This window comes from Lipomyces arxii, assembly GCF_038497795.1.
Source record: "Lipomyces arxii strain Phaff 12-163 unplaced genomic scaffold V1512scaffold_1, whole genome shotgun sequence".
Taxonomy (NCBI): Eukaryota; Fungi; Ascomycota; class Lipomycetes; order Lipomycetales; family Lipomycetaceae; genus Lipomyces; species Lipomyces arxii.
This window is the reverse complement of record NW_027117700.1, coordinates 808,669-821,052: the sequence shown is the minus strand read 5'-3', so window position 1 is coordinate 821,052 and position 12,384 is coordinate 808,669. Positions and strand designations below refer to the sequence as shown.

General features: G+C 42.2%; 4 protein-coding genes across 4 annotated transcripts; 1 reads left to right on the top strand and 3 right to left on the bottom strand.

The window, feature by feature from the left end:
• Nucleotides 1-296: 296 nt before the first annotated feature.
• Nucleotides 297-2,476, top strand: V1512DRAFT_256589 (uncharacterized protein). The gene is made up of 2 exons (XM_066915046.1): nucleotides 297-442; nucleotides 490-2,476. Exons 1-2 carry the CDS (start codon nucleotides 416-418, stop codon nucleotides 2,296-2,298), a joined length of 1,836 nt encoding a protein of 611 aa, XP_066774302.1. The 5' UTR covers nucleotides 297-415; the 3' UTR covers nucleotides 2,299-2,476.
• A 559-nt stretch (nucleotides 2,477-3,035) lies between these two features.
• Nucleotides 3,036-3,594, bottom strand: V1512DRAFT_245012 (uncharacterized protein; the record flags this gene model as incomplete). Its single annotated transcript, XM_066914352.1, has 2 exons — nucleotides 3,036-3,409; nucleotides 3,468-3,594. 2 exons carry the CDS (start codon nucleotides 3,592-3,594, stop codon nucleotides 3,036-3,038), a joined length of 501 nt encoding a protein of 166 aa, XP_066774301.1.
• A 385-nt stretch (nucleotides 3,595-3,979) lies between these two features.
• On the bottom strand, nucleotides 3,980-5,865 carry V1512DRAFT_218790 (thioredoxin-like domain-containing protein). The gene is made up of 2 exons (XM_066913641.1): nucleotides 5,572-5,865; nucleotides 3,980-5,516 (listed from the first exon to the last, which is right to left on the bottom strand). The coding sequence occupies exons 1-2, from the start codon at nucleotides 5,712-5,714 to the stop codon at nucleotides 4,178-4,180; spliced, it is 1,482 nt and encodes a 493-aa protein (XP_066774300.1). The 5' UTR covers nucleotides 5,715-5,865; the 3' UTR covers nucleotides 3,980-4,177.
• A 2,009-nt stretch (nucleotides 5,866-7,874) lies between these two features.
• On the bottom strand, nucleotides 7,875-11,523 carry V1512DRAFT_218788 (uncharacterized protein). The gene is made up of 3 exons (XM_066913640.1): nucleotides 11,180-11,523; nucleotides 10,648-11,130; nucleotides 7,875-10,598 (listed from the first exon to the last, which is right to left on the bottom strand). The coding sequence occupies exons 1-3, from the start codon at nucleotides 11,289-11,291 to the stop codon at nucleotides 8,260-8,262; spliced, it is 2,934 nt and encodes a 977-aa protein (XP_066774299.1). The 5' UTR covers nucleotides 11,292-11,523; the 3' UTR covers nucleotides 7,875-8,259.
• Nucleotides 11,524-12,384: the final 861 nt, after the last annotated feature.

Here is a 12,384-nt window from a genome sequence, read left to right as displayed (position 1 = left end):
ATGCCGAATAGCTGCGGATCCCTGTACACTAGCATAAATGCAAACTATCACAATTTTTTAGACTACAGCTGCAGAATTAAAAACCACTGCAAAGAAGAAAGTGAAGTAAAAGTTATAGTCCATGAATCATATTTGGAGTTGTCGAATAGCTGGGAACACGCCCTTGTTCCTCCTATGAAAGTAGTGTAGATTGACTTTCTGTAAACGACGGGCAGTCATATATAAATTTCTTGACACTGTTTATTCCGGGCATCATTGACAAGCGCACTAGGTCATTTGACACGAGGTGTGTGGTGTCAATGTATACAGGGTCCAGCCGCATATGTAAATTCGACGGGTATAATCCAGAGCTGTGTACAAACTATCTCGGTGTAAAGCGACACATTATTCGTGCGCGGCCACGGAAAGATTTTGAATGCCTAAAAGCTTGGAAAGTGGTCGCGTAAGTTTGAAAATTAGATATTCTAGCACTTCTTAATATTACTTTAGACATGTGATCCACTAAAGTATCTACCACCAGAGTTGTTTGATCAAATCGTTTTGAATCTTGAGCTTCGAGATATCGTCAAGCTACGTCAAGTGTGTCAATCATGGAACTCTCATATTTCTTCGGGGGTATTTTATCGCGACATAGATATGGGACCAGCCGTTATTTATAATGGATGGCCGTGGTTCAAGATCTACCAGGTTAAATCTTCAGAGGACGGAACAGTAGACACAGATCTCATGAAAGGATTTATCAAGCACGCAGGTGGGTATTTACGATCTCTCAGCTTAAATGGAGTGGATAAATCGCAATGGAACTCTATGATAGAGGTGATGTTCACGTCATTAAGGCACTACGTTGAGAAAGATTCATCTTATGAACCTGCTTTGAGAGAACTCTTACACGTCAATGCAGAGTGTTTTAATATTTACACTGCATTTGACAACGTGTATTTTAAGATACTTCGAGGACTACGAGTACTGCAAATTTCGGAAGTCAGTATGATTTCCGTAATGAATATGATCACAGAATTGAATTCCTTTCCGGAATTGAAAGAGTTAGATATATATTGCAAGCCAAAATACGTGTGGATTGATGAATCTGAACAACTTAAAATTACATCGCGTTTAAGGGAAGCGGCAAACCTAATACTGTCATCTAAATTTGGAATACAATATCAAACAAATTTGCAGCACTTGAAAATAGGCGGACTACCTGGTCATTTTGGGTCGAACTTCGGTAAAACGGATCAGACCGAGTGCTACGACAATTTTATCACAGACTTCAAATATATAGAGGTTGTTATCTCTGTATTTCCGTCAATCCGATGTTTAATCTTGGCCGATATCTGTGCCTACCGATTAGGAACCTCGTCCCCTGATCCTCCAATAGAAGATGTATTAGATCTTCGAATCTCAAATTCAAAAATTGTTGAGTTTCAAATTTATCAGTCGCCTTTGCGAATGCCAATTCTGCCTGCCGAAGTTGAAGTACTGATTGTTTCCGGGGCCGCTCGGTCAAATTTTTTACCTAGAAATGTTAACATTGACGCCGACGGCAAGCTCCTATATGCGGATAAAGTGCCTATTTCTGTCAACCCGGACGAGTACAGGAACGTGCAGCATTTGGACTTCACCAGATGTCGGTTTGGTTCGGCAAGATTAATAGACATTTTATCACGATATGGCCAATCATTACAAAGGCTTCGCCTAGACCAGAATTTGTTTACCGACCGTGATCAATCTTCAGTAAAGTACTACGGTAATCCAGATGAGTTTGATTTCACGCGTTCTCATTACGCGTGTCTACAGTATGGCGGACATGTCCCTGAAGACGTTACCGTCATGGATATCATTGCCACACTGTGTCCGAATCTCACACATTTGTCGTTACGCGGCAATACAGCTATGATCAATCGAAATTCCTTGAAGGCTATAGGCAAGTTCAAAAAATTGGAGTTTCTTGATTTGTCGGATTGTTATACTGTGTTTCATGACGGTCTTGAGTTGATGCTATGGGGAGATTTGAAGGGACCTCGTATTCCGATGGCAGTTGAAGTCGGCGAAGAATCGGGGTCTCGCGTTAGTGCCTTTCAAAGCAGATTTGGCTTTCAAACAATTAGGTTATCAAAACCAACCAAGCTTGAAGTTAAGAAAGCTTTAGTTTCCAAGGATTCTGTGTTACTGCCTTCACTGCGAATATTAAGGTTGAACAATTGCTGGAAGGTTGAAACGATTGCGAAAGATATAATTGAATCCAAGAATATCATGGTCGAGGCAGCGCACATTGTAACAAATTTTGGAGTACAATAGTAAGAGAAATGTTGCAAATTTCGCGGCAAGAAAACTGTCCAAACACTAACACTAACTATAATTGTCTATATTGCCAATCAAGCTTTTAATTAGTTGAGTCAATGGTAATGCAGTAATATGAACACAGTTTCAGAGTTTGTTTCTCTGTTACTTTAGATCAGATCCAAATTGCCTGCACGTGTCAGGGGTATTTTGGCCTTCCTCTAAATGATGCGTTTCCAACCCACGTGTGTTCAACTGAGCCACATCACCAACAACAATGAAGTGATATTTAGTTTTTAAGGTCAATCACCTGCAGATCTATTAAATGCTTATGTGGAACCGATGAGTCTTCGTATAATTTGAACTGGAGTGTGCGGTAACGATAAGACGCGACGCGTTCTAGCACTGACTCAGTTTAAGCATTGCTCGCTGACCTAATCGCAAATTATCTGTTTTGATTTCTAATTCTGATGTGCTGACCACATTTCACTAGAGTCAAGCTTGACTACGGGTGTCTGATGGAGTCTATTGAATGCGAAAACTAACGGTCACTACTACATTAAAAAGAACTGGGCTAGACAAACTGCAATGTACAACACAATTAAAAAGAGACCGTCATTGCAGATTCACGCCCTTACTTCGCAAGTTTGGTAACTTTATAGCAAGCTGAAAATCACTCTTGAATCTTCGTCCCCTGGCACTTATCTAGTATACAAACATAAAACCATTCAAGAGCAACAAATGAACAAATCAAATCAATTTTGGACTAACGGCCTCAGTCGTATAAGCAACTCAAGTTGACACCAAGTTTCCTTGCCGATTTCGTACTTGTCTATGCAACTATTCATTGCTTCTACTGTCTTGCTGCCATAGTAGTACCCTTCGAGATCAAAGTATGCGTACAGGCAAAGAACGGCGTTAGCGAGATGTGGTGCTTGCAGTTCTGGGTCGCAACATGCTACATTCGCATCTGCCACGACCATGAAGTCTTGTGCTTTTGTTAGCATTTGAGACCTTTTTTGTGCTGCTCGCTCAAGCTGTAACAACGGAGGGAACGTATAATTAATGTACTTGTCAAGAGCAATGCGCAGAAGTTGGTTCCTGTCTTTCAAGCCTTGGCTCACCGCATCTTCTCACTTGCTTTAAACCGTTAGTGTAAACTTAATATCTGGTGTAAGTATACATACATATACTAGCGATTGAAACCAGATTCAACACAATTGCAGTGGAACTCGAAAGCATGATAGACAAAGCCGTCAAGCATTTGCGCAGATAGAATGTTGCGTGACCAGCTGATTTTTGTTGGTATACCATTTCTCCATGAGCTGTTCTCAAATTCTTCTATTGCTACAGTGCTTGGACGTGGATTTCTTAAAAATTTTAGTATAGTTGTCATCGTGTGTTGAGGCAAGTACAGTACTAATGTGAATCTGGCGTGGACATCAAAAGCGGGCGAAATAATCTTTTTTTTTTTGCCGTCCGAGCAAAATCTCATAGTCTCATCTTTAGTAGCATAAAGGATTGACTCGGTGTTGCCGGGCGAGCCGTGCAACACTGATAAGGCAGTTCGTGCGACCGGAGCGCTGGTTAAATGAGTACTCAGGGGTGATTTTCAGGAGGCTGCCGCGCTTGCATGCACATAACGGTCTACTCTACAAACCTAAAAATTTTGCGTCGCACTACTTCTGGTCTTCAGATGTTATACTTGAAAAGTTGTACTTGAAAATCACAATGATACAATAAACTAGTTGCCGTTACCAAAACATTCGAATCTGACCGCCAATTCTAGCATAGATACTACGCATTAAAAATTTTACCCAGCTATCCGATTCCTCCATGAGTCGCCCGAACTACTAACAAATTTCATTTTCGTACATAAAAGCAAGCAAATCTCGTCTTACAACTCATCGTGGTTCTCGACAGGCTCTTCAGCATCGTCGGGTAAAACGGTCTTCTTCTGAGCCAGTGCGTTACCATCAATGCCAAACTTTCCGTTATCCCGGATAAAGTCTGCCAATGACTGGACCGTTCGGTCACCGTTATACTCAATGGGATGAGCCTTGTCTCCGGCGGGGTAAAGCTTAATCGTAGGGAAACCACGAATGTCGTCGGGAACATCGTTGTTGGGAGTATCGATCTTAGCAACTGTAACCTTTGACGTCAAGTCTTCGTCACCCCAAAAGATTGAAGCAAGCTCATCATACTTAGGAGCCAAGTTCTTGCAGTGTCCACACCACGTAGCATAAAATTCAATCAGGACATCCTTTGTATCGTCTAACACGATTTCATCATAGGTGTTCGCCGTCACAACAATGACAGGACCGTCCTGAGTTTCAGGAGTAGGTTGAGACTTGATAGTAGGAGAAAGATCACCCGATTCGTAGTCCTTCAGAAATTTGATAAGACCCTCAGCAGTAAGTTCCTTTTCTTGATCATAGGCGTATTTGTAGTTGTTAGCAATTTCTTGGATAGCAAAGGCGGGCCACTGCTGCTTCAAGTTAACGTTCTCAGCGTGCTGTCCATAGGCATTGGCGTCAATGGTGGCAATGTTAACAACTCCACGAAGCTCACGAGCAATGGGGCTCAGAGCCTCCGTAAATTTAGTCTTGGTCTCGTCGTCAGAAACGAAGAGGTAAGCAAGTGGGATACCAGATTCAATGTAACCAGTGTAAGTCGCCGGGCCAACTTCTCCAATCAAAGGCATAGACTCAACCTTGACGAATGTGACCAAGTCATCGAAGCTCATCTCACCAGGATAAACAACCTTAGTTTCGTCAAATGATTTGTACATCACAATGGCAGGTGCGGTAACTTCCTCAGCAGCAGCAAGCTTCTCGTCAGCGGTGGCGCCAAAAAGGAAGTTCTCACGAAGAGACTCGGCAACGTTGCCAAAAGTCTGATTAGTAAATTTGTCATTGAAGTATCCAACAACGACAACCTTGTCAGCAGTCTTGAAATTCTCGAGTGTCTCCTGATCGAGCAGTGAAACAGCGGGTAAGCTCTGCTTGACCATGTATGACACGATAGCGTCTGCTTTTCGCTGGCCAGTGTATGGTGACACGACATCTAAGCTTCCCCGGAAAACCTTCAAGGTTGGAAATCCCTGGATACCGTGTTCGTTGCAAAGATCGTTTTCGGCTGTGCAGTCGATCTTAGCCAACGCAATACCTTTATGCTGCTCCTTTAAAGTTGTGGCAGCAGCCTCGTATTCTGGAGCAAGAGCCTTGCAGTGTCCACTTAGATTGAATTAATACCACAGTTTCAGGTAAACACATATCAAATCACACTCACCACCAGGTAGCAAAGAACTCCGTAAGAGTAAGTGGGTTTTCCTTAATAAACGAATCAAAGTTATCCTTGGTCAAGCTGATGACATCTGATCCCAATGCAAGCGATGCAGCCACGAGGACTGTAGAAAGATACGAAAATTTCATTGTTGGTTGATCAGCTTTGATAGGGCAAAATATAGATCAAAGATTGATTCAAGGAGTAGATTATTGGTAAGACTTTGAAAGCAGCACACGATCGAGCACGTGACTCGCTGACTACGTGTTCGTTACAAACATAGTCCTCATATAAGAGCCTCAAGCCGATGACATCTTATTCGTGCTTTTGTATCCAATTTAAATAAACAGCATAAATCTCCCGGGACATACTATTAAGGGACAACTTTTAATTAATGCCGAAGCCCTAAATTGTCTTGGTGTCTCCATGCTCAGTAGTAAAGTTCATTATAGCATATCGTACGCACATCGAAGAACGAGATTCAAATCTGACAAAAATAACATGCAGGTTAAATAGAAAATTCAAATGTAGTTGAACCTTTACGCCAACTTTTCTAATGTCTATATAGGTGGGCCAGGCCACTTTAAGTCCTATTACAAATTGCAGTGATCCTCTTAGTTGATGCGCAAAGCCCGTCCTGTCTGTCGGCCGAGTAGTAAATTTCAGAGATTTCGATAAGCTAGAATTGTGATTTTGTGACCAGAATAATAACATTTTTAAACTCAAGCTCAAAGTCCATTACATTTATGATTTTGCAAGTTTAAATCCGTGTTTTCCAATCCAAAATACTGTGCTCTAAATTAAAACTGCTGAACAGTATCATAATGGTATAAAAAGCACAAGTACTGTAGCAAGTGCTACATCGTCTGATTTTTAGAAAATACAAATATTAGGTTAAGGGTTTTAATTGTTTGGGCCAAATATGAAACTACGCAGTTTTGGACCGCATTTTCAGATAGAGAGACTTCGTCTTCAGCAACCATTGAGTTTGATAATTAGCAACAGTTTTATGCTTTTCTGCACAGTACTCGTTCATCTGAAACTTTCGATGGATAGTGTAAGAAAGGGACTCTCTCTGGACAATCACTAGCGAACTACTTCAAACATAAGTAGAATTTGATTTAAATCACATCTTTACAGTATTGAATGAAACTTAGAGGCTACTTATCATAAAGAGGATAGATAGACTACTAGCCCTAGGGAGAGCTTTTTGAATGCATTGAGGATATAGCATTCAAAAGATTTAAGCTTCTTAAGCTTTGGAGTAATAGAGTTAGTTTTGTGTTTTTACCACCCAGTATCTGAACGATTGAAGTCAATATGTACGAAGTTCTTCTACTTAGTAATTTTGGCTTCATCGAGGACACCAACACAATGCTTATCTCAATCCTGAAGACAAAGGCCAGACAACAGACAGTCGTCTGGCCTTTGTTGCACTTGAAATCTTTGTTGTTGTCATCCAGTTTACTAACACATACTTCTACTTCAAGCACAACCGGGGTGTTTCAAATCATATCGGCCAAAACTGGCTGTATTCTGTTTTACTGAGTTTTTCCCTCGTTACTAAACTTAGACAGTTGAGAGTTCATTATGTATGCAGCCATCACCTTTATATTCAGTTCTCTATCTCAAAATCAACTCCATCGACCTGCGATACACTGAACGTCATTGCAGTATCTGTGATGCTTATTGTCAATCGGCAGGACGGCTCAGGTGTGGTGACTCCGGCGCACCAGCCTTTGGAAACTGTTTTTAGACGCGCTAGTTCATAAATTGGGAATTGCAGTACAACTTCGTTTGAGATATCCGAAGGTAGGTTAACGTATCCCGAAGTTTTTGTCAAATCACGTAGCTTTTTGTCTGGCATCTCACATTCAGAGTTTCACAAGTATTTCATTGGGTTTTCGAATTGGTTCAGAACGCGTCTTCTTATTGTGCAATTAGTCTTCAATTGACGTACCACTAACAGGTTGAACTTCGCACATTGCATAACTTTCAAAATCGCATCAATGGTGTTTCGGCGGACACTAGTGCTTTCAGCATCGTCGAATACAGTTTGTCCCGAGCTTGTAAACTTGGGAAACGTCCTTTTACTTACAGACGCCGGACCCACCGCGACACCTAAGTCCAAAAAGATCACACATATTAATATTACATTTGCACGAATGGCCACCGTGCAACAGTAGGAGCGTGCTGATTATAGGTTTCACAGCTATGGTACTACTTTGACAGAATTTACAATGACAACACCAGCACTCCTCCCCCACTTAAATCGTCAGTCACGTCAACAAAGACAAACTACGGAACAATTGATGTTATACTTATATAGATTTCAATGCCATAAATGCTCTCGCTCTGCCATGACATACCCTTCACTAAACAATGCATCGTCATTATAAAAAAAATATGTTCTGTCGTAAAAAATCACCACTCAAAAAAATCCACCCCGTAAAAAAAACAAAAACATGCTTGTCGATATACCAAAAGACCAAGCTTAACCCGTAATAAAGAAGATGCTGAAAAATAAAACAAAATGGTAAATATACACACGTAGAATATTAAATGCTACTGTTTGATATCGCAATCCGAAAATCCCAAACCAGGCGTCCGCCTTGCTGTACTAAAGACGAAATGAAACTTGTCCAACGATTAAAACCCGAATTTCTCTGGTTGTCATTATGTATCTTGATGCGCTTACAACCATTCCTTGTAGCGCCTGATGTAAATTTTCTTGACAATCTGGGTCGCGATGAAGTATCCTACGATGGCCAGGATCAAGAACGGGTAGAACATACCAGGAACAGGAAGCATGTGCAAAACAGCGGTACCGAGCGGTGTAAATGGAACAATGATCCCGAGGACAACGACCGAGACAGTGCCGACAGCGAGCTGCCACGACGGGCTGCGCTGGATAAATGGAAGTTTCTCGGTACGGATCATGTGAACAATCAAAGTCTGGGTAATGAGACCAACGTAAAACCAGCAGGTCTGGAAGTAGGCAACATCATCAGTGAAAGGATGTCGGTAATCGAAGAAGAACCACAAAACAATAAAAGTATAGATATCAAAGATCGAACTCAATGGTCCAAGGTACAACATAAACTTGAAGATCGAGTCTGCAGACCACTGGTGAGGGTGCAGCAAGTACTCTTCATCAACGTTATCCCATGGGATCGCAATCTGAGAGATATCATACAGCAGGTTCTGGGTCAGGATCTGGTTTCCAGTCATTGGCTGGAAAGGCAGCCACGCTGAAGCAATCAAGACGGAGAAGACGTTACCGAAGTTAGAAGACGCGGCCATCTTGATATACTTAATTGTGTTTGCGTGTGTAATACGGCCACGAATGATGGCCTGGGTGATGACATGCAACGACTTTTCGAGTAAAATGAAATCAGCAGCGTCCTTTGCAAGTGGAGTAGCAGTGTCGACAGAGATACCGCAGTCAGCACCACGAAGCGCAAGTGCATCATTGATACCGTCACCAAGGAAACCAACAGTGTGACCGTTCTTCTTGAGTGTATTGACAATGTTGAACTTTTGGAACGGAGTAAGCTTGGCGAAAACCGTGCATCGCTCAACGACAGCATCGAACTCATCCTGGTCCTCTGCAATCTGTTCCAACTCGGCACCAGTTACAGTGTACTCAGTGTCAATACCAACATCCTTGCAGACCTTGACCGCAACAGCCAAGTTATCACCAGTGAGAACCTTAATACCAACGTGGTACTTCTTGAAGTCCTGAATGGCATCGGCACAGTCATCTTTGGGTGGGTCAAGGAAGGTCAGGAAACCAATGAAGGTCATGTCAACCTCATCTTTTTCGGAGTTCCAGTCTTTATCGACAATATCATTCATCGCAAACGGCCGGGTCGCAACAGCTAAAACACGAAGTCCTTCCGAGTTAAGATGTGCAACCTTAGCCAGCAGCTTCTCACGGATAGAATCAGACATGGCAACATCAGCAGATTCACCATTCTCGTATTCACGAACTGAAACACAGATATCAAGCAACTCCTCGACGGCACCTTTGCAGATAAGCTCGGCGTGGGTTTCTGATGTGCGGAGAACGACACTCATACGCCTACGAACAAAGTCGAAAGGCAGCTCATCAATCAACGAGTACACTCCGCCCTTCTCGGTAACGGTATATTCAGTCTGAACTTCCTCTGACTCCTTCGCAGCGCTGATAACGGCACTGTCAAGAATATTTTTCAATCCAGTAGAAAAATGCGAGTTAAGAAATGCATAATTTAAAACATCGTCGTTGTTGACGTCGTTCGAGTCAAGATGCTCTGTGAGAACGACATCGTCCTTGGTCAAAGTCCCTGTCTTGTCGGAACAAATGACATCAACGACGCCCATGGTCTGAATGGCATCGAGTTTGCGAACAATGGTCTTGTGCTTGGCCATCTCGGATGCTCCGTAAGCCAAGTTGGCGTTAAGAATCATAGGCAACATTTCAGGTGTCAAACCAATTAAGACAGACATTCCAAACAAAACAGCTTCATAAAAGTCATGAGTGGTAAGACCGTTGACGACGATGACAATTGGGACCATGACAAGACCGAATCCAAGCAAGAGGTATGCGACTTTCTTAACACCAACGTCAAACGAGTTACGAGTCTCCATGGAATCCGAGTTCAGGGTCGAGTTAATAGTCGAGATGTAGGTGCCATTAGCAGTTCCTATAACAACTGCGCGGCCACGGCCCGAAACAACGGAAGTCGACATAAAACAGACATTACTCAAGTCAAAGACCGATTGAGGATCGTTGACGTTGGTTGATTTCTCGACCGGCAAGAACTCACCTGTGAGCGAGGACTGTGACACGAACAAATCCTTAGACTCGATTAAAACAACATCGCCTGGGAAAATATCACCTGGTCGGAGGGTCAGAACGTCACCAGGAACAACGTCGGGGATGGCAATTTCGGTCTCAACAAAGCCTCCTTTACCATCAGGACGAAGAACACGAGTAGTAGGTTCAACCAAGTCACGCATCGACTGGAATGTCTTTTGAGATTTCAACTCTGAAGGGAATTAGTAAAATTACAGGTAGCAACACAAATCAAAACAAACCTTCATATGAACGCAAACCGACCGAAACAACGACCATGACAAGAACGAAATAAAATGTAGTCGCATCTTCTGCGACGGTGATGGCAAGAATACCGAGGACCATGAGCAGGATATTGAATGGATGGATAAGACCTTCGAAAATGATCTTGTACCATGGCTTGAGCACAGCTGAATCCAGTTCGTTTTTTCCAAACTCTTCGAGCTTTTTAGCCGCATCGCTAGGATTAAGACCGTTGAATCCAGTATCGAATCGCTTTAAAATTTCATCGGTATCGAGACCTGCAATTTCGCGCAGACTAGCCGCGATCCGGCGCTCTTCCTCTGACGATTTTGCAAGATTGGCGGTCTTGCCAAACAGAAGATTGTTGAGCCAGACTTTCATCATGGAAAACCTTGTAGACTCGGTCGGTGATCCAGACCGGATGGAGACGGCGTCGCCGTGAATATGAGGGACACCGATATCGACTGTGACATCATCTTCAGCTTCAAGAGATTTAGCACTTATAAGCGACGACAAAGAAAAGAAACATACAAGCACCGTAAGAGAGATTTGAACTAGTAGACGAAGATGTGAGAGGAGTTTTTTCGTCAAAAGGGACTCTCTTGTCGTCCTGAGATAGACGAACTGCGTTGTGTTGATGCATGATGATATGATAAGACGAGTACAAACTTTTAAATGAGAGTGCGTTGCCTTTTTTTGTTAGTATGATACAGTCGAGTCGGTCTTTGTTTTATAGGAGCCAAAGGAGAGAATGAGAAAGACGACGACGATAACGACGGATATATGAGATGGAGAGAGAGAGAGAGAGAAAGGGAGCAAGAAAGTCGGGAAGTGAAGCATTAAAGAGAACGGAAATCGAGCGAGAGCGGTCGAGGCTATCGATTGCCAAATCAGGACTAGCTCGCTTGTGTTACTTGCAAGCCACACAAATGTGTACTGCCACAGAAAGCCCCGTTTTACGCGCCACTGTACAATAGAGTGAGGCTCTGACGGTCTAGACCGCTACAGACCATTCTGTTTGCTTGCTGGGCAGGACGTAGTTTTACCTTGGTGGCAGTCTTTTGGACACAATTAGAAACGACATTCATTGCCAAAATACTAGTCGTTAGAGTATATGCACATTGATTTTGCTTAAATCTGATTGTATGTTTTTGGCTGCATGATAAAATGGAATTGCTGTGGTGCTTGTTACCCGTAATCTCTCTGATCATCAGAGTTATCTGATCATGCTAGTCCCGTATAGGAAGCTGTAAACCTTAATTTTAGCTATAACGAATTGCTCATTCATATATGAAGATGCACAAAGATGATTTGATGCAAATTGCAAATAAATTATCTTAGAGACTGATCAGACTACATTATATAGACAATATCTCTGTATTTTAACGACGCATCCGGACATTAATAGTACTTTTATAGCTACAGTGATAGCAAACAACACAAAGGAAACATTGCATCGCAACGTACCGCAATTCAAAGCAAATTAGTTAGGGCTCTCGGCAGAATTGTTAGATTGGTGGCTGTTGATCTGTTATTGTTGACGAGATAGGTTGTGAATGGACGGGTGTTTGTTGCATCACATTCCAATTGTTATTGTTCCTATGATTGTAATTGTAGTTAAATATAGTAAGAAAAGGATCAGGAATTATAGATATTTAGCATTTATTTATAATTTGAAATAATTATATATCAATTCATTAATACTCATAGTAGTAATAGTGCTAACTGTGCTTCTC